General features: G+C 38.3%; 1 protein-coding gene across 3 annotated transcripts in view; it reads left to right on the top strand.

Annotated features, from left to right (window-relative positions):
• VPS36 (vacuolar protein sorting 36 homolog (S. cerevisiae)) overlaps window positions 1-24,664 on the top strand; it is a 30,035-nt gene extending 5,371 nt beyond the window's left edge. The window contains exons 3-13 of one of the 3 annotated variants that reach the window (XM_015566903.1): window positions 5,013-5,127; window positions 6,297-6,386; window positions 7,108-7,194; window positions 14,848-14,880; window positions 15,003-15,080; window positions 15,626-15,760; window positions 17,779-17,844; window positions 19,716-19,780; window positions 20,563-20,647; window positions 21,586-21,662; window positions 21,743-24,664. In XM_015566903.1, the coding sequence (XP_015422389.1) occupies window positions 5,013-5,127; window positions 6,297-6,386; window positions 7,108-7,194; window positions 14,848-14,880; window positions 15,003-15,080; window positions 15,626-15,760; window positions 17,779-17,844; window positions 19,716-19,780; window positions 20,563-20,647; window positions 21,586-21,662; window positions 21,743-21,836 (925 nt within the window). In that variant the 3' untranslated portion in view covers window positions 21,837-24,664. Of the gene's footprint in view, window positions 1-5,012; window positions 5,128-6,296; window positions 6,387-7,107; window positions 7,195-14,847; window positions 14,881-15,002; window positions 15,081-15,625; window positions 15,761-17,778; window positions 17,845-19,687; window positions 19,781-20,562; window positions 20,648-21,585; window positions 21,663-21,742 lie in introns of all 3 variants that reach the window. The other 2 variants (XM_015566904.1, XM_015566906.1) reach the window with 2 other exon arrangements.
• The last annotated feature ends 295 nt before the right edge of the window (window positions 24,665-24,959 follow it).

The following is a 24,959-nucleotide window of genomic DNA, read 5'->3' on the forward strand; positions in this document are numbered from 1 at the left end:
GTCGCGTCTCAGTGTCCTGATAATTTAATTGCTGCAAGCACCTCTGAGGGAAAGCCGCCCTCAAGGTCCGAGTTCTGCCCGCTGCCAGACAGTCCAGTTTCTCCCCGTATGCGTCCTGGGTCCCCAGAGACTTCCCGGAACCGGAGTTCAGAGCAGTTGGGAGCTTGTGACTCCCTCCCCAGCCGCGTCCTCAGGTACCAGCCCCCTTCCGCGCACGCGAACCTACTACGTACCTCTGCACTTTACTTCCACAGCTCCTGACCCTCAATGTGCTTTTCTCTTTTCTTCTAGTTGTAGAATTTCCACTCCACCAGCCTTCCTGTAGTTCTGGATGTTGACCGTCCTGTCCTTTTATTGCGTTTCTGAAGTTGTTGTAGGAGGCAGCAATCTCGGTGTTCCCCTATGCTGCCATCTTAGTTTTTCCTTCTCATTAGGTTTCATTTGACAAAATCTGATAGCAGGACTCAGGTTTTTTTAGTTTTAAAGATTATATAATGCTTTTGCTCAGTCATCCTATCCCAATGGTCATAGTTTAGTTGCTCTAGTTGGCAGTTCATTTCAAACAGTCCTGTGGTTCTGCTTGCAGTTAAAAAAATTTTTTTTTATTGATTTCAGAGAAGAAGGGAGAGGGAGAGAGGGAGAGAGAGAAAGAAACTGAATGATGAGAGAGAATCATTGACTGGCTGCCTCCTGCACCCCTTATCCCACACTGCGGATCAAGCCTGCAGCCCAGGCACGTGCCCTGACTGGGAATCCAACCGTGACCTTCTGGTTTATAGGTCGACGTTCAATCACTGAGCCATGCTAGCCAGGCTGCTTACACAGTTTGTTTGCTTATTGCACTTAAAGATATTCACCACAAAGGAATAGATGAAGAGTCCTTACAAATTGGCCCCAGTTCACTAAACAAAACATTTGTTAAATTGAGGAGGCCCCACACATGGTATTTCACAGTGATATTTATGTAACCACCTGGGCCTAAACAAAGTTAAATTGCATAATAGGTGGATCTGTACTGTGGACATAAAGAAAAAGCTTTAAGCTAGATATCCAAGATATTTTGGCTAAGTCTTTTGATTTTGCTAATCTTTATAGAAGAAGATTGTTTATTGAGTAGGTTGGGAAAAAAAGAAAAAAATGCATAAAACTGAACAAATGTAGTGGTATTTTTAATAGCATAGAAGATAATGGTAGTCATAAAGATGATGGTAATTTGTGTTCCTAGAGCACACTGTTTTGAAAAATGTTTTTGCTATTGAATATTTTTCTAGGTCATACTGTTGATCAAGTGGCATTTTCCAAAAATGACAGTATAGAATGTTAGTTTTGGATGGTGTTTTAATAAAATGTCGGCTGGCCAGTTTTACAGAGATAAGTTTTTTAAAAAATATTTAAAATAATTTTTATTTATCAATTACAGTTGACACGTTATATTAGTTTTCGGTATACACTCCAGTGATTTAGACATTATATAACTTACTAAATAATCATCCCAATAAATTTAATACCCATCTGACACCATACATAATTATTAGAATATTATTGACTATACTAGAGGCCTGATGCACGAAGATTCGTGCAAGAATGGGCCTTCCTTCCCCTGGCTGCTGGCACTGCTGTCGCTCTGACCCGGAGCCACCTTTCTGCCTTCCCACGCTCCCCAGAGGCCCGGAGCAGCTGGGGGCAGTGTGGAACGCCTGCTCCGGCCACTCAGTGCCTGTGTATGCAAATTAACCCACCATCTTTGTTGGGTTGATTTGCATACTCCTAACTGGTTGGTGGGCATCGCAAAGGTACGGTCAATTTGCATCTCTCTCTTTTATTAGTGTAGATTCCCTGTGCTGTACTTTACATCCTGATGACTATTCTGTAACAACCAATTTTTACTTCTTAGTCCCCTCACTCTTTTCACCCGTCCCTCCAACCCCCTCCCATCTGGCAGCCTTCAAAATGTTCTCTTTATCTATGAGTCTGTTTCTGTTCTGCTTATTTATTTTGTTCTGTTTTTTAGATTAATTTGTTGATAGATACATATTTATTTATATTTTTTTTCCTTTTTCTTCTTAAAGGAGACCCTTTAACATTTCATGTCATATAATACTGGTTTGATGGTAATGAACGCCTTTAGCTTTTTCTTGTCTGTAAAGCTCTTTATATGTCCTTCAATTCTAAATGATAGCTTTGCTGGGTAAAGTGATATTTTTTTTTCTTTCTTGTTGATAGATATGTATTTATTGCCTTTTTATTGCTCATTTTTTTTTAAATCTTTTTCTTCTTTTTCAAGAATACCCTTCAACATTTCATGTAATACTGGCTTGGTGGTGATGGTACTCCTTTAGCTTTTTCTTGTCTGTGAAGTTCTTTATCTGCACTTCAATTCTAAATGAGAGCTTTGCTGGGCAGAATAATTTTGGTTGTAAGTCCTTGCTTTTCATCACTTTGAATATTTCTTGCCACTCCCTTCTGGCCTGCATAGTTTCTTTTGAGAAATCAGCTGACAGTCAAATGGGTAGGTAACTAACTGCTTTTCTCTGGCTGCTTTTAAGATTCTTTGTCTTTTGCCCTTGGCATTTTAATTATGATGTGTCTTGGTGTTGGTTTGTTTGGGTTCCTCTTTCTTGGTACTCTCTGTGCTTCCTGGACTTGTGCCAGTAAGTCTTTTTCTTTCACCAGTTAGGGGAAGTTTTTTGTCATTATTTCTTCAAATAGGTTTTCAATATCTTGCTTTCTCTCTTTTTCTGGCACCACCATAATACAAATGTTGGTACACTTGAAGTTGTCCCAGAGGCTCTGTTGGGGTCCAGCCCCAGCAGGTCCAGGGGTTCCCAAAGGTGTGGACAGAGTCGGCGAAGAAGGAATGACACGGAGGCAGCATTCAAGTGATCAGCATAGTTGGGTTCTCTCCAGGTTCTCCAGCCAGGTTCTGTAGCCAGGTTCTGTAGCCACGTTCTGTAGCCAGGTTCTCCAGCCAAGTTCTGTCTCTAGGTTCTCCAGCCAGGTTCTGTAGCCAGGTTCTCTAGCCAGGTTCTGTCTCTAGGTTCTCCAGCTAGGTTCTTTCTAGAGCAGGGGTTCTCAAACTATGGCCCCGCAGGCCACATGCAAATATAAACTATAGTCTGGCCCGCCAATGGTCTGAGGGACAGTGAACTGGCCCCCTGTTTAAAAAGTTTGAGGACCCCTGGTCTAGAGTGATATTTGTTATAGGTCTTTGCTTTTCATCACCTTGAATATTACTTGCCATTCCCTTCTGGCTTGCAAAGTTTCTGTTGAGAAATCAGCTGACAATCTTATGGGAGCTCCCTTGAAGATATACTAAAGGCCCAGTGCACGAAATTTGTGCACTCGGGGGGGGAGGGGTGTCCCTCAGCCTGGCCTGCCCCCTCTTGCAGTCTGGGAGCCCTTGCTCCTTACCACCCACCTACTTGCTGCTCTTTACCGCTCTGCTTGCTGTTCTTTAGCACTGCCACAGTGGCGGTAGAGGCTCCACCACTGCTGCTGTGCTCACCAGCTGTGAGCCTGGCTTCTGGCTGAGCGGTGCTCCCCTTGTGGGAGCGCACTGAACACCAGGGGACAGCTCCTGCATTGAGTGTCTGCCCCCTGATGGTCATTGCACATCATAGTGACTGGTCATTCTGCCGTTCGGTCAATTTGCATATTAGCATTTTATTATATAGGATAAGTCTGTTCTCTTGCTGTTTTTAAGATTCTCTCTTTGTCTTTAACCTTTTGCATTTCAATTATTTTGTGTCTTGGAGAGGCCTCTTTGGGTTCATCTTATTTGGGACTCTCTTCACTTCCTGGACTTGTATGTCTATTTCCTTCACTAGCTTAAGGAAGTTTTCTGTCATTATATTTTCAAATAGGTTTTCAATTTCTTGCTCTTTCTCTTCTCCTTCTGGCACCCCCATGATGTCAATGTCAGTATGCTTGAAGTTGTCCTAGAGTTTCCTTACACTATCTTCATATTTTTGGATTCCGTTTTCTTTTTGTTGTTCTGATTGGGTGATTTTTTGCATCCTTATATTCAAAATCCCTGATTTGATTCTTGGCTTTGTCTACTCTACTGTTGAGTCCCTTTAAATTATTCTTTATTTCAGTTAGTATATCCTTCATTTCTGACTGGCTCTTTTTTATGGTTTTCATGTCCTTTTTTATGCTGTTGAAGTACTCTCTAAGTTCAACTAGTTTTGCCCTAAATTTTTTGATTATCCTTATAACCATTGCTTTGAACTCTGTATCTGGTACTTTGCTTGCTTTTAGTTCTTTTTCTGGAGATTTCTTCTGTTCTTTCATTTGGGACATGTTTCTTTGTCTTCTCATTTTGGCATCCTCCCTGTGTTTGTTTCTGTGTATTAGGTAGAGCTGCTATGTCTCCCAAGCTTGGTAGAGTGTCCTGTAGGGTTCAGTGGCACAGCCTCTCTGTTCATCTGAGCTAGGCACTCCAGTTGCATCCCCTACCCTCGGTGGGATATGTACACCCTCCTGTTGTAGTTGAGCTTTGATTACTGTTGGCACCTCAATGGGAGGGATTTATCCTTCAGGCCAATCTGCTGCAAGGACTGGCTGTGACTGTGACTATGGCCACTGGGAAGGATTCCATAGATAAGTTTTCACATTTTGTTTTCAAATGAGTAAGGTGGTATGGTTAGGCAGAAATTATAGGTCCTGAGGTTACCTCTGTAGATGACTCTGTAGATGGACAACCCTAATCATAAACCAAAATCATAAACCACCCCAAATTTTGCAAATTTATTTTGAACTTATTTCCTGAAACCACATTATATTTAATCTATAGACCTACTAACTTGAACTTTTTTGTACATAGCTTGCAAGTTTTAAGTAGAGATATTTTTGAAAGGTTCATTAATACTGAATTAACACAAACTTTGAAAAGATAGTCTTTGTTTCTATGTGAATTTTAAAAGTGACCTGAAATATATTAAAAGTTATAAAAATAGAATTAGTGATTTTTTAAAAGGCAATTTAATACATTACATTTGCTTTTTCTTTAGTGCTAAAATAGTGGTTCATCTTCACCCAGCTCCTCCTAACAAAGAGCTTGGTCCATTACAGAGTAGTAAGAACTCTTACATCAAACTCTCCTTCAAAGAACATGGCCAGATTGAGGTAAGTATATGAGTAAAATTGGGCCATAAATGTGTGCTTGCATATATTTTTGTTGTTTGTTAATAGGATGGGAGGCAGTATTGTTTCCATATAGTTAATATGATGTAGGCAACATAGGTTTCACCACATGTTTATAACATTTTTGATAGCTTATGTCTTATCAATAAAGAATAGAAGTTTAGGTGACAGCGGGAACAAGAAGCAGGAGTGTGTGGTCACAAGGAAAGAGTAGAGGCTAAGTCATGCCATTAGGCTACTAGTGAAGTTTTCAGTGGTATATGTAGTCCAACTGAAGGCAGTTTATGAACTCCAACAAATCTAATCACTTGAGTGGTTCTTTTTTTACATATAAGCACTAGTCCCTTTCCATTTCTGAGCTATTCTGTTCCTGTGCCAATACCATATTATGTTAACACCACATTGTCATAATCCCTATAGCTTCAGAATTATGAGATTTTCAATTTCTCCACAATAATCTCTATTTTTTGTTAGTGTCCTGTCGTTATTAGCCCTTTATTCTTACATATTAATTTTAGAATATAGTTTATATGTTCTAATTAATAAATTGCTATATAAATATTTTTAGACATTTATAAGTGTGTTTTTATCTTCCCATTGATTTCATAACTTATTTATGTTCTTTTTCAATGGCTTTGCACCCAATGCTTTTCACAACAATAGGCACTAAGTAAATATAAGTCACTAACTGAAGTCAATCTCACTGTAGGTGAAAAATATAGTTGATTTTTTTGTGAGCAGAGGCACACAATTTCTGACTACACGTTTTAACTAGACAAATTATTCTTAACTTTCTTCATGGTTAATGGTTGTATATTTTTCTTGGCACTGTGTCTGTTTCACTATAAGTTGAAAACAATCCACATAGGCAGAATTGTTTAAAGTAAGTCTATTTATTTCATTGTCACTCATCTCTTTGTTGAAGTAGCTCGCTTTATATAGAAGGTCAGTTCCTTCTTTTTTTTCTTTATTCTTTCTGAAGTTGATCCAAGAAGAGAACTTCCTTTGATTTTCTTTGATGTCTCTGAGAACTCTAGGCTTGTTGCAAATGATTGACTAGACCTTTCAACTAAAGAATTGTTAAGCAATTAATTCAATGAGGATGCCACAACCTGACTGACTCATTTAAAGTGTATCTATGTGTATAACAGTTTTATAGGCGTTTATCAGAGGAAATGACACAGAGAAGATGGGAGAATATGCCAGTTTCCCAGTCATTCCAAACAAATAGAGGACCACAGGTATTTTTAAAACTGTTTCTTAATCTAGTGTTTTCAACTCTGTACTTGGATCTTTATTAAGTAATAAGATTCTGTGATTATAGAACTTTCCAGAAACAAAATAATGATATTTGATTAAAAATTTATTTTCATAGAACCTAACTTAGTGCTCATAGACAGTAAGCACTTAGTAAAAAATAATTACTACTTACCAAAGTAATTCCTGGAGTGGTAGAAGTTAGATTCCACTGACTTCATCCTGTTGTTCATAATCCATGTGGCATCTAAGAGAACTGACATTAAATACTACTGGTGACATTTTCCAGGCCAGTCTAAATTAACCAGCAACTATGAACAGATGCTTATATGTGTAAAAGCAATTTGTACAATAACTATCCAGTACCAAAACTTTTAACTATTTTTTGAGACCCTATTAAGTATCTGATACATACATAATAGGTTGCCAAAGAACAAAAATGGATAGGAAATTTAATTTATATCTGAAATGAAAAGTAAAATATGCCATTTATTGTATCTTCGGTGCTTCTTAAGAATGATTTGAAGATTGTCAGATACAGCAAGAAACTGACCAATGTTTTGAAAGGAAACTAGATGGAGTTGTATGCTGTTTTTCTTTGGTTCTTTGTGGTCCTTTCCCGTCATTGAAAACACAGTGTGGTGGGTTACAAAAGATTGTGTCCTTCCTATTGTGTATGTTTTATTTTCTACTTTTGATTTTCAGCCAGGAAGAATAAGGGCTGTAGGAATTGTAGGTATTGAAAGGAAACTGGAAGAAAAAAGAAAAGAAACTGACAAAAACATTTCTGAGGTAATTCTTACACAAGTTCCGGTCATCTGTCTTTTTCAGCCATGTGTGTTTATTATTTTGGATAAAACTGACTAATTCCATTCTGTATATTGGAATATTTATTGGAATATTCAGTTTGTCTGAAGCTATACAGTATCTTATTCCATTTAACATGTCCACTTCAGGTTGGCAAAATTTAGCCAAAACGTGTTTTGAAAACTATTTCTTTGAATAACAAAGAAATGCAAATCTGATTTTTGTGATGTTAGAAAATATCATGGAATATTGTGTGTAAATTTTAAAATCTAGATGAAATCAATTGGTGGATACTCTTAATGAATTCAAAGTCCACTTTAAAATTATTTTGGTTAACTTAATTGAGGGGAAAATGCTATTCTGTGGCCCTTAACCCTGGTCAGACTGCACATAATATAATGCTCATAATCACTCAGGGACCAGACACAGAAACAGTTAGGAATGGATCAAACCAGTCCATCATCTAACAGTGGTTCTCAACCTTCTGGCCCTTTAAATACAGTTCCTCATGTTGTGACCCAACCATAAAATTATTTTCGTTGCTACTTCATAACTGTAGTGTTGCTACTGTTATGAATTGTAATGTAAATATCTGATATGCAGGATGGTCTTAGGTGACCCCTGTGAAAGGGTCGTTTGACCGCCAAAGGGGTCGCAACCTATAGGTTGAGAACCGCTGACAAGGAGAACAGCCCTTAGTATTACATTAGAATGTTTCTGAAACTTTATATGAGAAAATTCAAGCAAAGGGAACAGAACTGTGGTCAAGAAAACCAGTTATGCATCCAGAGACTTATTTAGACTCATGTTTGATCCTTTTGGTAAGAGTAGAGGTCTGTGTTCTTTCATCAGGAGGCACATCATGTCTCTTTTTAAAAAATATATTTTATTGATTTCAGAGAGTATGGGAAAGGGAGAGAGATAGAAACATCAATCAATGATCAGAGAATCATTGATCAGCTGCCTCCTGCATACACCCTACTGGGGATCGAGCCTGCAACCCCAGCATGTGCCCTGACTGGAATCAAACCTGACCTTTGGTTAATAGGTCGACACTCAACCACTGAGCGACACCGGCCGGGCAATGTCTCTTTTTATGATGTGAGCAGATGTTAATGTTCAGTGCATAAATCTATCGGTTTATTGGTGGTTGCAAATGGTGATAGTCAATGATTTATTTTTCATTTATTAGTTGGAATACTCTCTAAAGAGATACTTCCCTTCATTTACTATTTAGCTACTCAGTGATATAGTTCATATAGGGAAGGCAAGGATAAGGGTTTTTTCCTCTCCTTTATTCTCAGGATAGTAAAGTGGTTCCTTATCCTCCAAAGGTGATTAAATAGGTTATCTTTTTTTACATATTACTATGAATTCATAAATTTTAACATATTTGATAAATTACAATTATTATTCTATTTAAAGCTCAAATTGTCTCACCTTTGGCCAGTGGTAGCCTCTTCAGGTTGGCTCTTGAGTGCTTTTGAGGTGACTTGGTGGACTTTGATAGCTTACTTACAATCTTGTGCGACAGTAGTTCCAGGACCATCTTGAACATAGCCTGCCCCAGATATAGAATCAACCACACCTGAGAAGCTCTGCTAGTCTTTAATAGGAAATGGCTATTTCAAAACCACAGTCTACCTGTTAAGAATATGCATCTATATTGGAGAGATCTTTATTTCTAGGTCTTTTCAGTGGAAAGAGCTAGGTTTTTTTTTTTAATAAAATTGCTTCATGAGTTCATACTGATACTTCCTATTCAAATTTAGGACTACACTAGCAAGTACTTATTAAAAAAGTTAAAAAGAATTTTTTTTTGTATGTGTTCTTTCCATGCTTTAAGAACAGGTGTGCTGCATCTACGCTATCTGACCATTCTGCCACTATATATACACTATTTCCCCTCTAGCTCTCATTTCGTCACAGTTTTGTAAGTAACTATTTGTGTAATGCTACCAGTACTTATGCTGATCTCCCTCTATTCATTTGGATTGTCTGAAGTTCATTCTCTAATAAATTTTTAAGGAAGTGTTCATGGGAACAGTATTCCCTGAGTTCTGGCATGTTTGTATTCCTTAAATGCATAAGTCAGTTTTGGTGGATTTAAAATCCTTGTCTCATATTTTCTTTCCTTGAGTGCCTTCAATATGTTACTTTTATTTATTTATTTATTTTTGATGAGGGAGAATCATTTATTGGCTGCCTCCTGCCCACTCCCTACTGGGGTGGCGGGAATTGAGCCCAAAACCCAGGCATGTGTCCTTGGCTGAAATCGAACCTGGGACCCTTTAGTGCACAGGCCAACGCTCTATCCACTGAGCCAAACCAGCTAGGGCCTAAATCGACTTTTTAGCAGCAAGGGGCCCTAAAGCAGGTGGAGGGTGTGCATCTGGAGTATTTCCCTGTCCTTGGCTGGGTAGAGTCCCTTTTGTGCAGGCTAGCTAGGTCTGCTTGAAGCCAGGAATTTCTATCAGCTCTGACCTGAGAAGAAAGCACCAGCCATGTTCCCAGGAATGTAGGGGGATGTCTCCTCCCCACAGCCAGCCACTGACATTCCTGAGACAGCTGCTCCCTGAGGCTGCTGCCTCCTCAGCTGGGTTTTTGGTACAGGGTGGAGCAAACTGGGTTACCTACTTTTAATTTATTGTCTGGTGTGAAGTGTTGCTGCTAAAGAGTGATGCTCTTCTAATTTTTTCACCCCTTAAAAGTCACTTGCTGTTTTTCCTAGATACCCGAAGGATTTTTTTTTTAAATAAAGCCTAGTAATTTTACTGGATTGTGTCTATGTGTTTACTAGAATGTGTTACTCATTCTTGGTTGTTATCCAATACTAGAAGCCTGGTGCACGGATTAATGCATGGGCTGGGTCCCTTGGGGTGGCCTGTGGGGATCCGGCCCCAGCTCACGCCCCTAGGCTCACAGCCCTGCAGTCCCGCCTGGCACCCCACCTTGGCCTGGTGCCGCCCCCTCACCTCCACCATCCCACCAGTGGGGTGATCGATCAGGGCTGGGCCCCCCGCCCGGCTCCCTCAGCACCTGGGAACTGGGTGGCAGCCCCGCCCTCCGCTGCCACTGGTCACTGTCTACAGGGTGATTGGTGGGGCAATCAGGCCCCTGCTTGCACCCGCCTTGGCCTGGCACTGCCTACTCACCTGTTCCACCATCCCTCTGTGGTCCCGCTCTCATCAGGGCCTATTTGGGCTGGCAGTGCCTCCACTGCTGTCCACTGCCAGCACCGCGTTGCCAACGCCTGCCATGATCTGTGCCGCCCCATGGTGGTCAGCGCACATCATAGTGAGTGGCTGAACGACCGCCCAATGGAGTCAATTTGCATATTAGGCTTTTATTATATAGGATGCTTTCAGTATTTGGTTTCAGAAGTTTTTTCTTTTAATTTCAGGGAAGTTTTTCTATGTTGTAATTTTCTTTCTTTCTATTTATTTATATTTATTTAATTTTAAAAATTGTGGTGTTTTGTTTTGAGTCCTCTTAGTTGTATTTGTAGCTTTATCGCCTATATTTACTTGTTGTGACTTCCAAACCCCTTTTATCTCTTTCTTCATTTCTTTTTTATTTAGAAAACGTTCCTTTTTTTCACCTTCTCTTAAGATATCTGTTGTGTCCATTTACTGGTGTTCTGTCTAGTGTAGTCTTTATTTCAGAAATGATCAAAAAAATTCTTTCCTGAATCTTGTCACTTTATTTCTGATTTATATTGTCCTTTCATAGCCTGTGTCATTTTTTAAAACATCTTTTAGCTCATCCTATATAATAAAAGTTTAATATGCTAAGTGTCTGGTTGTCTGTTCAACCAATCAAAACGTAATATGCTAATGATATGCTAATGCTCCTCAACCACTCGCTATGACATGCACTAACCACCAGGGGGCAGATGCTTTGACCAGTAGGTTAGCTTGCTGCTGGGATCTGGACAGTTGGGACTGAGTGGGATGGGCCAGACACACCCTGGAGCCCTCCCATGGCCCCTCCCTGGCTAGCCAACCTCCCGCATCCCTCCCAGCCTCGATTGCACCGGTGGGGTCCTTCGGCCTGGCGTGCACCCTCTCACAATCTGGGGCCCCTCGGAGAATGTCGGAGAGCTGGTTTTGGCCGGATCTTGCTCAGCGCAGGAGCTGTCCCCTGGTGGTCAGTGCGCTCCCATAGGGGGAGCGCCGCTCAGCCAGAAGCCGGGCTCATGGCTGGTGAGCGCAGCGGCAGTGGCGGGAGCCTCTCCTGCCTCTGCAGCAGTGCTAAGGATGTCTGACTGCTGGCTCCCAGTCGGACATTCTCTGAGAGCTCCCGGACTGTGAGAGGGGGCAGGCCGGGCTGAGGGACCCCTCATCCCCAAGTGTACGAATTTTGTGTACCGGGCCTCTAGTTTGAAATAAAAGGTTACATTTCGATCTGATCTGTGAACATGTCTTTCTGGCATGCTTTCAGTGTCTGTAATGTTATTCTCCTTATTTTTCTCTTTTTAATTTTGTGTGGGATTTGACCTTGATACTTTGCTGTTGCTCATTTTCATGTGAAATCCATTTTCTTGAACTTTTAGAGCAAGAGCTAATTCAGGGTAGCTTTTCTCACTCCACAGAGCTCACTCTCCTGCTGTGTTCATACAGTGTTAAAAAGGTGGTGGCTGCTTTCTGTGATTTCCTGGCCCTGTTTCCATCCTATTTTTATCTGAACCTTTTTTCTCTTTCTCTCTGTTATCCCTACCTTGCTGAATTTTTGAGTCCTCTCTCAATTGTTTCTCCCCAGTGTGGGATCCTGTCCTGGAAGAGAAGCCTGAAGGGTCAGTTTCATGAGTTCATAGGCTCTGTCAGCCATTCCTGAGGACCTCTGTACCCACCCAGTATTGAAGGGGCCAAGCCCTTCCAGTGTGTTACTGTCCTCAGGGTGGTCCATCTCACTTTCCAGTGACCAGCTGTGGCATCTTTTGGAGTTATATGATTTTAGATCTACCAGTTGCCCTGGTGCCTCCCTTTTCTTTCCGCTATCTAGATGCAGGTCTTGTGGCTCTTGGTGTTTTTGTGGATATCTTGTCACTTAGTTTTGTAGTATATGTTGTCTGTGGTTTTGAAATATAGTTGCCCCGTCTGTTTTTATGTTGGGAATTGGAGAGATTAAAAGACTATATTGTCATAGCCACCATCTTCCTGGAATCTTTTATTCCCATAAAATTTCAGCATTTTTGCATTAGAGGGGTTCTTACTATGCAGGGAAGTGATCGTTTCAGAGCTAGTGACTAGATTTGAAACCAGGGTTATGAGAACTCAGGTCTTTTGATTTGCAGGCAAGTATAGTCCACTACATCATGGCCATTCTCTTTGCCACCCAAAAGGTGCTATCGCTGTCCTTTTCCAGTGACTTTTGTTGTCATCTCTTTTGTGTGACACTTTTGGAGATGGCATCAAGCAATAAATTAAATTTGCATTATTAGTGTTCATTTTTCTGAACGATACCATACTGCTTTAGTGTTCAAAATATTGTTATTCTTAATTTATGAAATATTACTGTGTTTCAATCTAATTTTCACAGTTGCATTACTCAGAGTATTCTACACAAGCATTGTGCTCTCTCATGCAGGTCACTGATTTATTCAGTAGATAGTCCCTATTCTCTCCTTTGAGTGAGCCCTGCATCAGATGTTGTAGGTATTGCAGTGGTGTGCCAAGTAGGCAGGCAGACTGGCTTTCTCTAAATGTGAGAAATATGTTAGAAGAAAATAGTGTCTGCAACAGGAAGGCATAACGGGCCCTCTTCTGTTGGAGTCAGGGAAAGCTTGTTAGCAGAAGTAATGGAAGTCAAGGCCTGAAAGTTGAGCAGCTGCCAGCAGATGACCAGTAGGGATAAGAGGATCCAGGTAGAGGGAAAGGAATATGAGAAGGTACAGAATTAAGAATATTGAAACAGAAAATTAAGGAATATATTAATAGTTACAGAAACTAATGACCAAAGTAATGACTGAAAGTCAGTAAGAAATAATGCTACAAATTGGCTTAAGAGGGTACCTTTAGGCTTTAAGGTAGATGCCACATTTTTTCAAAATTGGAACGGAAATTTGATTGTGGACATGGTAGAGGGATAGTAGGTTCTATAAGTTGGCAAATGAAATAAAAGAATGAGCACGTGCACCTATTTTGCATTTTTACCTGTATTGCTTTAAGTTTATTGTAGGTAGTTTCTCCACCCATTTTTTTGGATAGTTGGCTAATTTCAAATTTTAGAATAATAGAAATATAAATGAGGAAGCTTTTGTTTGTGTTTTATAATTATTGAAATTATTTTATAGGAAATTCTTCTATAAATATAAAATATTTATATTTGTATTTTATGAACCATAAGAAATAAGGGCTAATCTACGTATTTTGTGTGAATTCACTATTTTAGCATTTTCAAATGAAAATATAATATAGTAAATAAAGTGATTTATCATAAAAAGTTTAAAAGTATTGTTATCCTAGCTTCTCTTAATTTTCTTTCAATATTCAAAATAAAAACCTAGGTATGTAAAGTGTGAGTGTGTTTTATTTTTGAACACTGGGTTGGTGGGTGATTTGCCCTCCATTTAAGTGTTAGGATTGACTAAGTTTCAGAGCTTGTGCCCACAGTTTCCCACAGAAGGTTTCCTGCATCTGCTGGCTGTTGCTGATAAGAATCCAGTGTTTAAGCCTTTTGTTTATCTGAGGAAATTCCTGTTAGGTGTGTGCACATTCCCCTTTGTTTTCAGTATTAGCTTTAGTGAACTGGCCATAAGAGTCCTACACAACACTTATTTTAGCAAAGTCCTTTTGCAGATGCGGAATGCTTTCCTGCAAATAATTAACATGGGAATGAGCTAATCAGAACTTATTGATTACTATTCTATGTGAACCAGAAGATTTTCAAATAATGATATATTGCTTAATTGATTTTTAAAAAATAACATTTGTGTACATTAATTAGACAAAAGGTATTCTACACTGGAAGTATATTTTTGGTAATTTGTAACATTTATTATAAATATGTCTAATTAAATTTGAAAAGACCTTTAAAGTGTATATTCATTGTAATAAATTAAACAAAGTTTTTATTTAGATATGTTTTTGTGGTATTTGAATGTTTTTCTTTTGTGATATTCACTATATCCAAAACCACAGGTATAATATGTTCAGTATTCAGAGGCTGAGATTTATGGTTTCAGTTAAATCACGCCTGCTATTAAAGCCAAAATTGTTATGCCCAAAGTATTCCTGCAGCTGCATATTGCCGTTTTCAACCAGGAAAGCTTTACAATGCCTCTTATCAGGAAATGGTTTTGGGAAAAGATAGTGACAAATTTTCTTATGTGTGTTAAAGAACAGTAAATAATATTTTCTGAACTATCACTTATGTCACCCTTTGTTTTTTTAATCACCTTTTAACTCTTTGGAATTTTGAAAAGTTGTTTTTGCAAGTTTTTTTAGGAAAATTTATGGTTTCTTAGCTAATCTGACTTAGAATAAGGTAGATTTATCACTTGTATAAATATTTATATAAAACTTTGAGGAAAAATTCATATATTTTTATCATAGGGAAGAAAATAGAGTGCTTTCATTGCTTTAAAACATTTTGATTCTTTAGACAGATTCTAACAAAACTAATTTCTCATTTCAGGCCTTTGAAGACCTCAGCAAGCTAATGGTCAAGGTATATGTCATTTATATGTATTAAATTCACACCAATTATGATGCAGTTTTGAAAATATATTTTGTTAGCAGACTCTTTGGGGACAGTTCTTTCTTTTCACTCTTTTACTGTGCTCTTGACAGGCTAAAGAAATGGTGGAGTTATCAAAATCAATTGCTAATAAGATTAAAGACAAGCAAGGTGACATCACAGAAGATGAGGTAAATAGGCTGCTTTTTAAGGCATGAGAAACTACAGAAATAATGTAGTGATGTTTTAGTGGCTTACTAGATTGCTTTTTTAATGTACTGTTTTATTTCTTTTAGAACTTGAGGACATATGAAAGTGCTAAAAAAAGTCAGCCATAAAAACTGTTAATTTTAGTGAGATTATAGGATATTTCAGTAGCTTTGCCTTCAGTGTATAAGACATATATTGAAATATGTAAGGAATGTCTATTTTATATATCATAAGTTTCATGTCTGTTTCACTAAATTTGTCTACAGTCTGGTCAAGCCATTTTTCTAAGTTCTCAGTTGTATCATTTAGTTGGCATTAACCATAGTATAGTTATTTAAATCACTTCTCACACCAAACTTGTGAAGTAAAGGGAGTGTGAGATAGCAAGATGGAAGGAAGGATAATTAGATTTATGCAGGGAACTATGATAAGTAATTGAGTAGAATTGAATTTATGATGGAAGGATTTCAAATGTTGGGAGAGAATAATTTTGAATTGTCTTTTTGTGCACTTTCTCTTCTTATAGACCATCCGGTTTAAATCCTATTTGCTGAGCATGGGAATAGCTAACCCAGTTACCAGGGAAACCTACGGCTCAGGCACACAGTACCATATGCAGCTGGCTAAACAGCTGGCTGGAATATTGCAGGCACCTTTAGAGGTAAAAACAAAACCTACATGGTCTTTTTAATTTGTGTTGTTATTTCGGTGTAATCAGAAATCTTAAGAGCATAACTCCTTTCATGATGTGGTTACTGTTTAACCATGTTTTTTTTTTTTCTCTCTCAGGAATATTAAATTAGTTCAGTGTACTTATTAATGGATTCTTTGTCAGTAATCTTCTAAATTGTTTTTAATTTTCACTTAAGATATCTATAGCTTTCTAAATCTAGTTGATATGAAGTTTTTCTTATCTCTTATTTTCAAAAGGAAATATATGATTTCTATATATTTAGCTATTTTTGTATATCAGTAGTCAATATACAGGGTGGGGCAAAAGTAGGTTTATAGTTTGTATGGCAAATAATACAATAATTAACAAATAATAATACAGGAATAAACTGTTTCACATACAGCTACCTACTTTTGCCCCACTCTGTATATGTACTATTAATTTCATAAGATTTCTCTTCTAGTCTAACATTATTCAGGCAATCAAAACTTTACTTATTAAAGCAGTTGCATTAAGAAATATTTCAAACATGAACAAATAGACTAGTATAATGAATCCTTATGTGCCTATCATCTAGCTTCTTCTGTAAGCCAACCTCCACTCTGAATTACTATAAAGCGAATCCCTGATATCACAGCACTTTTATCTGTAAATATTTAAGTATGTAATTATGATAATAAACCTTGAAATGTAATTATAACCCCATTTTACACCTGAAAAGTTAAAAATAAATTTTTAATATTATTAAATATCTAGTTACTTTTCACATTTTCTCTTACAAATGGTGTTTCAGATCAGAACATATTGCAATTGGTTGATTTGTCTCTCAAGTTTTTTTTAATTCCATGGGTTTTCTTTTCTTCTATCCCTCCCCCCAATTTATTGATTAGAGAAATTAATAGTTATCTGATAGACTGTCTCAGTCTGGATTTTGTTGACTTGTATGTTAACATCATTCCCTGTAAACTGGTAGTTATATCTAGAAGTTCTTTTTTTTCTGATAATATTTCATAGAGGTTGTGTATTTTCATCAGGAGGTACATAATGTCTGATTTGTCTTTTCTTTATGATGTTAGCAGCCATTGACAGTCATTACCCTCATTATTACTTCACTAGAGGCCCAGTGCACAAACTTTGTGCACTCAGGGTGTGTGTGGGACGGGTGTCCCTCAGCCCAGCCTGTGCTCTCTCACAGTCTAGGAGCCCCGCAATCAGTCGACCCCACAGAGGGAGGCCCCACCCACCTGCTGCAGTGCTGCCTCCGGGTAGCCTGGGCCTCCCTCTTTGGCGTGATCGATCGCGGGGCTCTGCCATTGACTGCCCCAAAGAGGTAGACCCTGCCCACTCGGTCCGGGCTCTGCGATGGGTCGCCCCCACAGAGGGAGGCCCTGCCCACCTGCCACAGCCTGCTGGTTGGTGGCCTGTGCCTCCCTCTTTGGGGAGACCATGGCGTCCCCCAAATGATCGATCGACCCACCAGCCGGTGTCCTGGTACTCTTTCTGCAGGGCGATCATGGGGCGATGGCCGGGCCCCTGACCAATTAATCACATTGCACCTGCCTTGGCTTGCCTGGAGCCAGTGGGTGTCATAGCATGGTTGTCCAGAAGGTCATCCGGATGGTCGTTCTGCTGTTCAGTCGTTCGGTCAATTTGCATATTACACTTTTATTATTATAGCCTAGGAGTAGCTAAATGGAGATATTCTTACTCAGTTCTATAGTTTCTTTGTTTATTAACTAGAATAACTTAAAACACTTTTGAAACATGGTGGAGAGACTCTTTTTTCATTTAAGTAAATGTGAAAAGAGTAATAATGACCTTAAAGTCTAGATATTGAATTTAAATGTCTCATGGTATCTGAGTAAGTTCTCCTGTGTGTAAATAGTATTTTAAAAAGCTTCTTAAGAAATTTTATGATTTCCAAATTCACTCTGATTATGTTTTTTAAGAAATGCTAATGTGCTAATTATAACATAATACTTTTAAAATTTTCATTATTTTAATAGGAACGAGGGGGTATAATGTCACTCACGGAGGTGTACTGTTTAGTAAACCGAGCTCGAGGAATGGAAGTAAGCATAGAATATTTAGATTTCTTTTTTTAAAAACTAAATATAGACTTTCTTAATATAATACAAAGTTCCCTACAGTGAATACAATTTGAGGAAGGGTTGTGACTATCAAAACTATTTTGAGAAAAAGTATGGTGCAGTGAAAGAATACGACTCTGTGATCCAGGAGGTAGATTCTGTTCCTGGTTTTGCTGAGTGAACTTGAGTAGCTTACTTATCCTCTCAAACTGTTTTTCTACCCTTTCTACCCTTTGGACTGACTGACAGCTTTCAGCTCTAATAGTCTGTGTGTGTATTGTGATTAATAAATTGGACATGATGCCCTTTCTCTGGGCTAGTTAGCTGTTTGACTTAATTGGGTTGGATACAGAGTGCCTGTAGATAACAGAGGGAAAGCTGCCATGCTCCTTTGGCTGTGAATCAGCTGAGGCTATTTTTCAACTTTCATTGACCCTTCACACCCAGATGTCCTTGGTCTCCAAGGTTCTGTCCTACACTCCTTATGCCTTCACAGTCAAACATAGTTTTGTGGTGTCAACAGTTTGCTCTGTCTTTCCAGCATTCACCCCTGACCCACAAATTAAGCCTATGCTGTTTTTATTTGAATAGTCATAACTGCTATTGGTGAGTGCTTACTCTCCACCAGGCACTCTGCACGTTACCTCATTTATCCTCCCAATAACTCAATGAGGCAGCTACGTTTATTATCCCAATCTTGTGGTAACCTGGGGTGAGGAAATTGAGGCTTAGAAAGATTAAATAATTTTACATAGATTGCACCTGGAGACTGATTTGATAGGGATTTGGACCCAGGCTGGGTTGGCTCCATAGCTGTTCTGTGTGACTCAGAGCTGTGCTTGTCAACCACCACACTGGGCTCCACAGTCTGGAAGGGTAGCAATTAGCTAGCTACATGTGATGACTGTGAACTTAAAATGTAGTGAATCCAAATTGATGTAAGTGTAAATTGGAAGACAGTACAGAATAAAGAAATCTTAAATATCTCATTAAAATTTTTTTATATCGATTTTACAGGGTGGGGCAGAAGTAGGTTTACAGTTGTGAATATGCAAAACGCAGTTTATTCTTATACTAGAGGCCCGGTGCACGAATTCATGCACCAGTGGGGTCCCTCAGCCTGGCCTGTGGGATTGGGCTGAAACTGGCTCTCTGACATCCCCAAAGGGGTCCTGGATTGTGAGAGGGTGCAGGCCAGGCCAAGGGACCCCACCAGTGCACGATCGGGGCTGGGGAAGAACTTGGGGGTTGGCCAGCCGGGGAGGGACTGCAGGAAGGCTCCAGGGCGTGTTCAGCCAGTCTCCCTCTGTCCCGATCGGCCAGACCCCAGCAACAAGGTAACCTACCAGTCGGAGCGTCTGCCCCCTGGTCATCAGTGCACATCATAGCAAGCAGTTGAGCGGCCTTAGCATATCATTAGCATATTATGCTTTGATTGGTTGACCGGTTGACTGGACACTTAGCATATTAGGCTTTTATTATACAGGATTATTATTTATTAATTGTATTATTTTCCATACGAACTGTAAACCTTTTGCCCCACTCTGTATACTGAATTTTTGATCTATTGGGTATATATGTGTTAAAATTAAATTCACCTGTTTCTTTTAATATGGTTACTAGAAAATTTAAAATTATATGTATGACTTACATTCTGTTTCTATTGGCTAGCACTGCTTTAATGAATAGAAGTTTTTGCTTCTTTGTTAATTTTTTGTTTTGTAGTGATTAAGCCACCTAAAATTCTTGATAAATGATAATTTTAAAAATTTCTCTTGTTTTAGTGGTCGTTATAATTATAAAGCGTCACTCTATTAATTTGCAGTGTAAACTGGATTTTTTCCCCCCACTAGTTGCTCTCACCAGAAGATTTAGTGAATGCATGCAAGATGCTGGAAGCTCTGAAATTACCTCTCAGGTAAAAGAATCTCTGCAGGAAGTTTGCCAACTATGGCCACTATTCTGCACTAATTAGACAGGAAAGCCCTGCCAGGTCTGCCATCCTATTGGGTGAGCCAACATTTTGCCCCTCTTGAAATTTTATGTTAACAGAATTCACTTGGCACCACAAGCACCTCTGTCATCCTGGCTTCCATCCTGTGCATGGCCCGAGGGGGGTAGTAATCCAACTCTTGTCGTTTTGGCGCAGTGAGATAAGAATGTGGGCTCTTCCCGTGAGGTCAGGGTAACTAGCTCCTCTTCCCTTAGACTTTGTGTTTGTCTCTGGAGACCCAGAAGTACAAATGTTCAGCTGTGCATTATATATTTTCCTTATCTTCATGGTTAAAAAAAATTAGCCAGTCAGAGATGTATTGCGTAGTGAATAATATTGTAATAACTATGGTGCCAGGTGGGTACCAGAATTATCAGGTGATAACTTCATAAATTATATAGTTCTCTAATCACTACGTTATACATCTGAAACTAATATGAAATAATATTGAATGTCAACTATAACTGGAAAATAAGAAAATTGAAAAAATAAATAGCCAGATATGTATTTTTTTAGTATGTAGATGAGTTTATTCATGAGCTTTATAGTTATGTCATGGTTGCTTGTGATTGTTAAGTTTCAAATGCTATTTTGTGTTAATATTGCCTCATACCTGGGCATAAAAGAAGGTGAATAATATTTGTGCCTCCTTGGTGGTTGAAGGTCCTAGATATTCACAGCTTTGTTCTCCCGCCTGCTGTTTTTAGGCTCCGAGTTTTTGACAGTGGCGTCATGGTAATTGAGCTTCTGTCCCACAAGGAAGAGGAAATGGTGGCCTCAGCCTTGGAGACAGTATGTGAACCCAGTTTCCTCTAGCCATTAGGGCTTGCTGTGAGGACCCAAATGTCTAGCAACTTGAGAAACAGGATTTCCTTTTGAACTTAACTTTACTAAAAAGTAATGTTTGTTGGCCCAGTTAAAAATGGCTTATCATTAACAATGAATAAATATTAATCATAGTTATTCTCTGAAAGCTTTTTTGAAATGTACTAACGCTCAAAACATCTTATAAGAAAGGAGAATTAAAATTAATGAGGTGTTTTCTTTTTGTTTGAAGCTGTCTTGAGAACAGGTTTTTTAACTTTGTTAATCAGAATGTTATCCACGATAGAACTTTTACTCTTAGTAGCAATTATATAAGTAGCATTACAAATATCAAAAGTTGTTTTATGAAATAATTGTTTCAATATGAATAGCAACTGTAGTTGAGATGGATTTTATGGCCAAACTGCTATTACTCATCAGGGTACTTGAACTATTACTACCTTCATAGTCTCTATGGTGAGCCTGTATAATTTGAATAGCTTACATTTATTATACTTTTCAATTTAAACTAGATGAAAATACCTGAGACTATAGGTATTTTGATCACATACTTTAAACTACACCGATATATGAAGGTTCTTTATTGGATTGTGTAATATGAATTCAATTAGAATTTGTTATATGTTCCTTTTCAGAATATCAATTTTTTTTAGACTTTAGTACAGTGCCTTGATTATATTATAGAGGTTTTATGATATTTTAGCCTCTACTTTATTTGGTCCGAGTCCTTCTGCTTTTGTAGAATTAAACATTAGTGAAGACTTAGTTCTATAGTGGGTATGTTTTGGATTTTAGTAGAAAATTCAATAAATTATTTCCTGAGTATAGCTGGTAGAAATTCTTTCTAGGTTAGTACCTAGGTGGTCTAAATTATGACATTTTATTTTGCTGTGTGTTTCTACTAGGTTTCAGAAAAGGGATCCCTAACATCAGAAGAGTTTGCCAAGCTTGTGGGAATGTCTGTCCTACTGGCTAAAGAAAGGTAGGTAAGGTCCTTGTTCTTTGTTACAACTTGTGTTTCTGAATGGACAGGTGATTGTGGTTTTCTCCCTTGATTCCTAGGTTGCTTCTTGCAGAGAAGATGGGCCATCTTTGCCGAGACGACTCAGTGGAAGGCTTGCGGTTTTACCCAAATTTATTTATGACACAGAGCTAAGGGTTTTTTGTATTTGAAATACTTCTTATCCATGTACTTGCATCATGTAGAGGTTGTATGATACTGAGCTAAGGGTAAACTCTGGTAAACTGAGGATTCACTGGAACTGTAAAACCCTTTTAATTTCTTCCTAATATTATGGGGTAGGAAGTTGATTTAGGACCAATATAGGAAAATACAGAAAAATGAATGCCAATGTGAATTTAAAATCATGCTACAGTTATATAGAACCCTCATAGTTTAACTTGAAATATAGTGGATTTTAACTTGGTCATCAAATCGAACCATTTTTAAGAAAGGAATTTAGTTCATGGGAGAAGAAAAAGAGAAGCTGCATGTTGAGACAGGTTAGTTTGTTATTTTGGTGTGACTAAAAGTCACTGAATTATAAATAAGTGAAGTTTTTGTCCAGTCTGGGGGGTTTTTATGAAGCAAGTCCTACATTCAGTGTAGTTTAAGAACCTGACAACATTGGAACAAAATATCAAACTGCGGCGTGCCATAGGAGGCTCCTTCTAAGGGCTTTTATTAGAAACAGTCATAACATGTCTTGTACAGACAAAGCACCTTAAAAAAGGAGAGAATTGTATCTGACTCACATATATATTACCTGACTAGCTTTTTTTTTAAGTGATGATTTCATGCCTGACATTTAAAGTATGCAACTATGTCATTTTGTTTAAAAAATGCTGTGGATCTTGAAACTGAATTAAAGAGCTGTACAGACATGCCCAGAGATATGATTATAAATCTGGGAAGTAACATAAAAGTGGAAAAATAATATGTCTCCTTTTCTTTCCCTTAAGGAGTTTCACACTGAACTTTAAAAATCTTCCTATCATATTCTAGCAATATTTTTTCTTTACCCCACACATAGTTGTGTGGAGAAACTTTCCTGCTAAAAAGTACTGGATAATGCTGAATTTAGATCGCTTGAGTGTTAAAGTGGACTCCCTGACTTTATATGTTCCTGCTGTATAGCATACAATATGCTGGGATTACCTCAAACTCAGGGACCCACAGGCACAAAGGAGACCCTCTATCTGAGACTAAGTCAGAAGTGGAAGGCAGTGATGATTTCTGGCCAAGCCTCCAGAGGGGATAGTATCTGTGCTGAGGGAACCATTGAGACCAGGAGGAGGCAATACCCAGGTTCACACTCTCAGATGTTCTCAGTGAGGTGAGTGCCACTGCCAGAGGCTGCTACATGTGCAGGGATCCTCAGCTGCAGACCCAGGGAATCCCTCCAAGTGCAGCCAGAGTCAGTCCCTGATTCCTCCCAGAAAAGTGGCTGTTGCTGCTTCACATCCTCCAGTGTCTTGGGAATGTTGTGCCTGAGGCATCCTTCCTTACTCTTCATTTTCTAAATCTGTCACTGATTCTAAATTGTGATGACAGATCCCCTAATTCCTTCATTGCTCAGCCTCAGGTTTGTTTTGGGGGAAATTCAATGTCCGGCTGCCCAAGTCTTTCAGGCCATTGTGTAAGCTTGTTTGGACATAACTCCTCTTTGGGCTGCACAGCTAAGATTGAGCTACTGGGATCTTGCTCTAAAGCTGTGGATTCATTACAGCAAACTCACATAATTCAGCATATTTATTTACATTAGTGTGACAACACATTAACAAAAATGGAGCAATCTGAATTGTATACAGTGAACTAAAGAAGCAGTAAAGTGACATGAATATACTATTATTTTGCAAAAAAACAAATGTGATTGCTTTCACTGTTTTCATTATTTTTTTTTGTTCATCTTTATATGAGGATATTTTTTCCATTGATTTTTTTTTTTTTTAGAGAGAGTGGAAGGGAGAGAGGTTTGGGGGGTTGGGGGGAGAGACAGAGACATTGATTGGTTTTCTCTCAAATATGCCCTGAGCAGTCCGGGGATTGAACCTATGACCCTTTGGTGTGTGGGCCGATGCTCTTAATCACTGAGCCAAACCAGCCAGGGCAGCATTGTTTTATTCTTAACATGGGCATTCTTCACATTTTCCAGACCTCAGTAGATATATTTTTCTTTTTTCAAATAAGGTGTTATTTTGGTCCTCTATTAGTAGAGGTTATGTTTAAATACAACCAATCAGGTCCTAAGTGCAAAAAAGTTCTGTCTTGGTGCTTATCACTGGTATAATTATTGTTCTTTCCTAACTTTACTCTTAGGAGCATTAATCTATTGGTAGCTTTATGGTAATGGAATATTTCTAGTCACATACTGTCCAAAATTTTTTTACATTTTACGAGTGAAGATTGTTTTTTGGGTTAAATGATCGGTATTAATGTATATAGAATAAAGTTATTGCAAAATTTAAAAAATGATTTTTCTTAACTTAGTATCTTTTAAATACTCTTTGGAAAATATCTGAAAATCATAAACCTTTAATCAGAATAAGCCGGTATGTTACAATTTGTTCTTTTAGATTTGTAATCAAGAGTTGATTATCAATATTTTTTACCTCAAGCTCTTACTATTTTAGTTCTTTTAAAAGAATGGCAAATGGCTCATGAACTTTTTAAAAAAAATTCTTGATGTGAATTCCACTGTTGATTGACCAGGTGTATTCATGTGAATGCACTATATCTTGTTCCCTGTCACCAGACTAATATGGCCAGATGTGGATTCATCATGTCATTATTCTCATGCTCATCATCTACTTAAAATGATTCTCCTTTGCCCAATAATCTCAGAGTTTTCATCTTGGAGTAGTAGAGTCATATCTTATAGGGTGGTTAGATTTTAAAGACTGTACCTAAGTATGAAATCGAACATGCTCAAAATGATCCTTGAAAATCTCTTAAATGCCAATAAAGTTCTACGTATAGTCTTACATTAGAATCCCTGTAGTGATACTTGGGTATGAGTATTTTATGAATATGGTAAGTACAATATATAATAAAAACTACATATCAGCAGTAGACTTTTATAGCACCAATAATTAAACTGTTTAAATGTGTTTGTCTCTTTTTTTTGCTGCTAGGTATGGTTGAATTTATGTAAATTTATTGCTAATCCCATCCCTTTTGATAGATCTAGAGTATTAGCTCCACAAGAGCAGAGATTTTGATCTGGTATGTTCATGGACATAGCCTCAGAGTCTAGAACAGGGCCTGGCACACAGTAAG

This window comes from Myotis davidii, unplaced genomic scaffold, assembly GCF_000327345.1.
Source record: "Myotis davidii unplaced genomic scaffold, ASM32734v1 scaffold63, whole genome shotgun sequence".
In the NCBI taxonomy this organism is placed as follows: Eukaryota; Metazoa; Chordata; class Mammalia; order Chiroptera; family Vespertilionidae; genus Myotis; species Myotis davidii.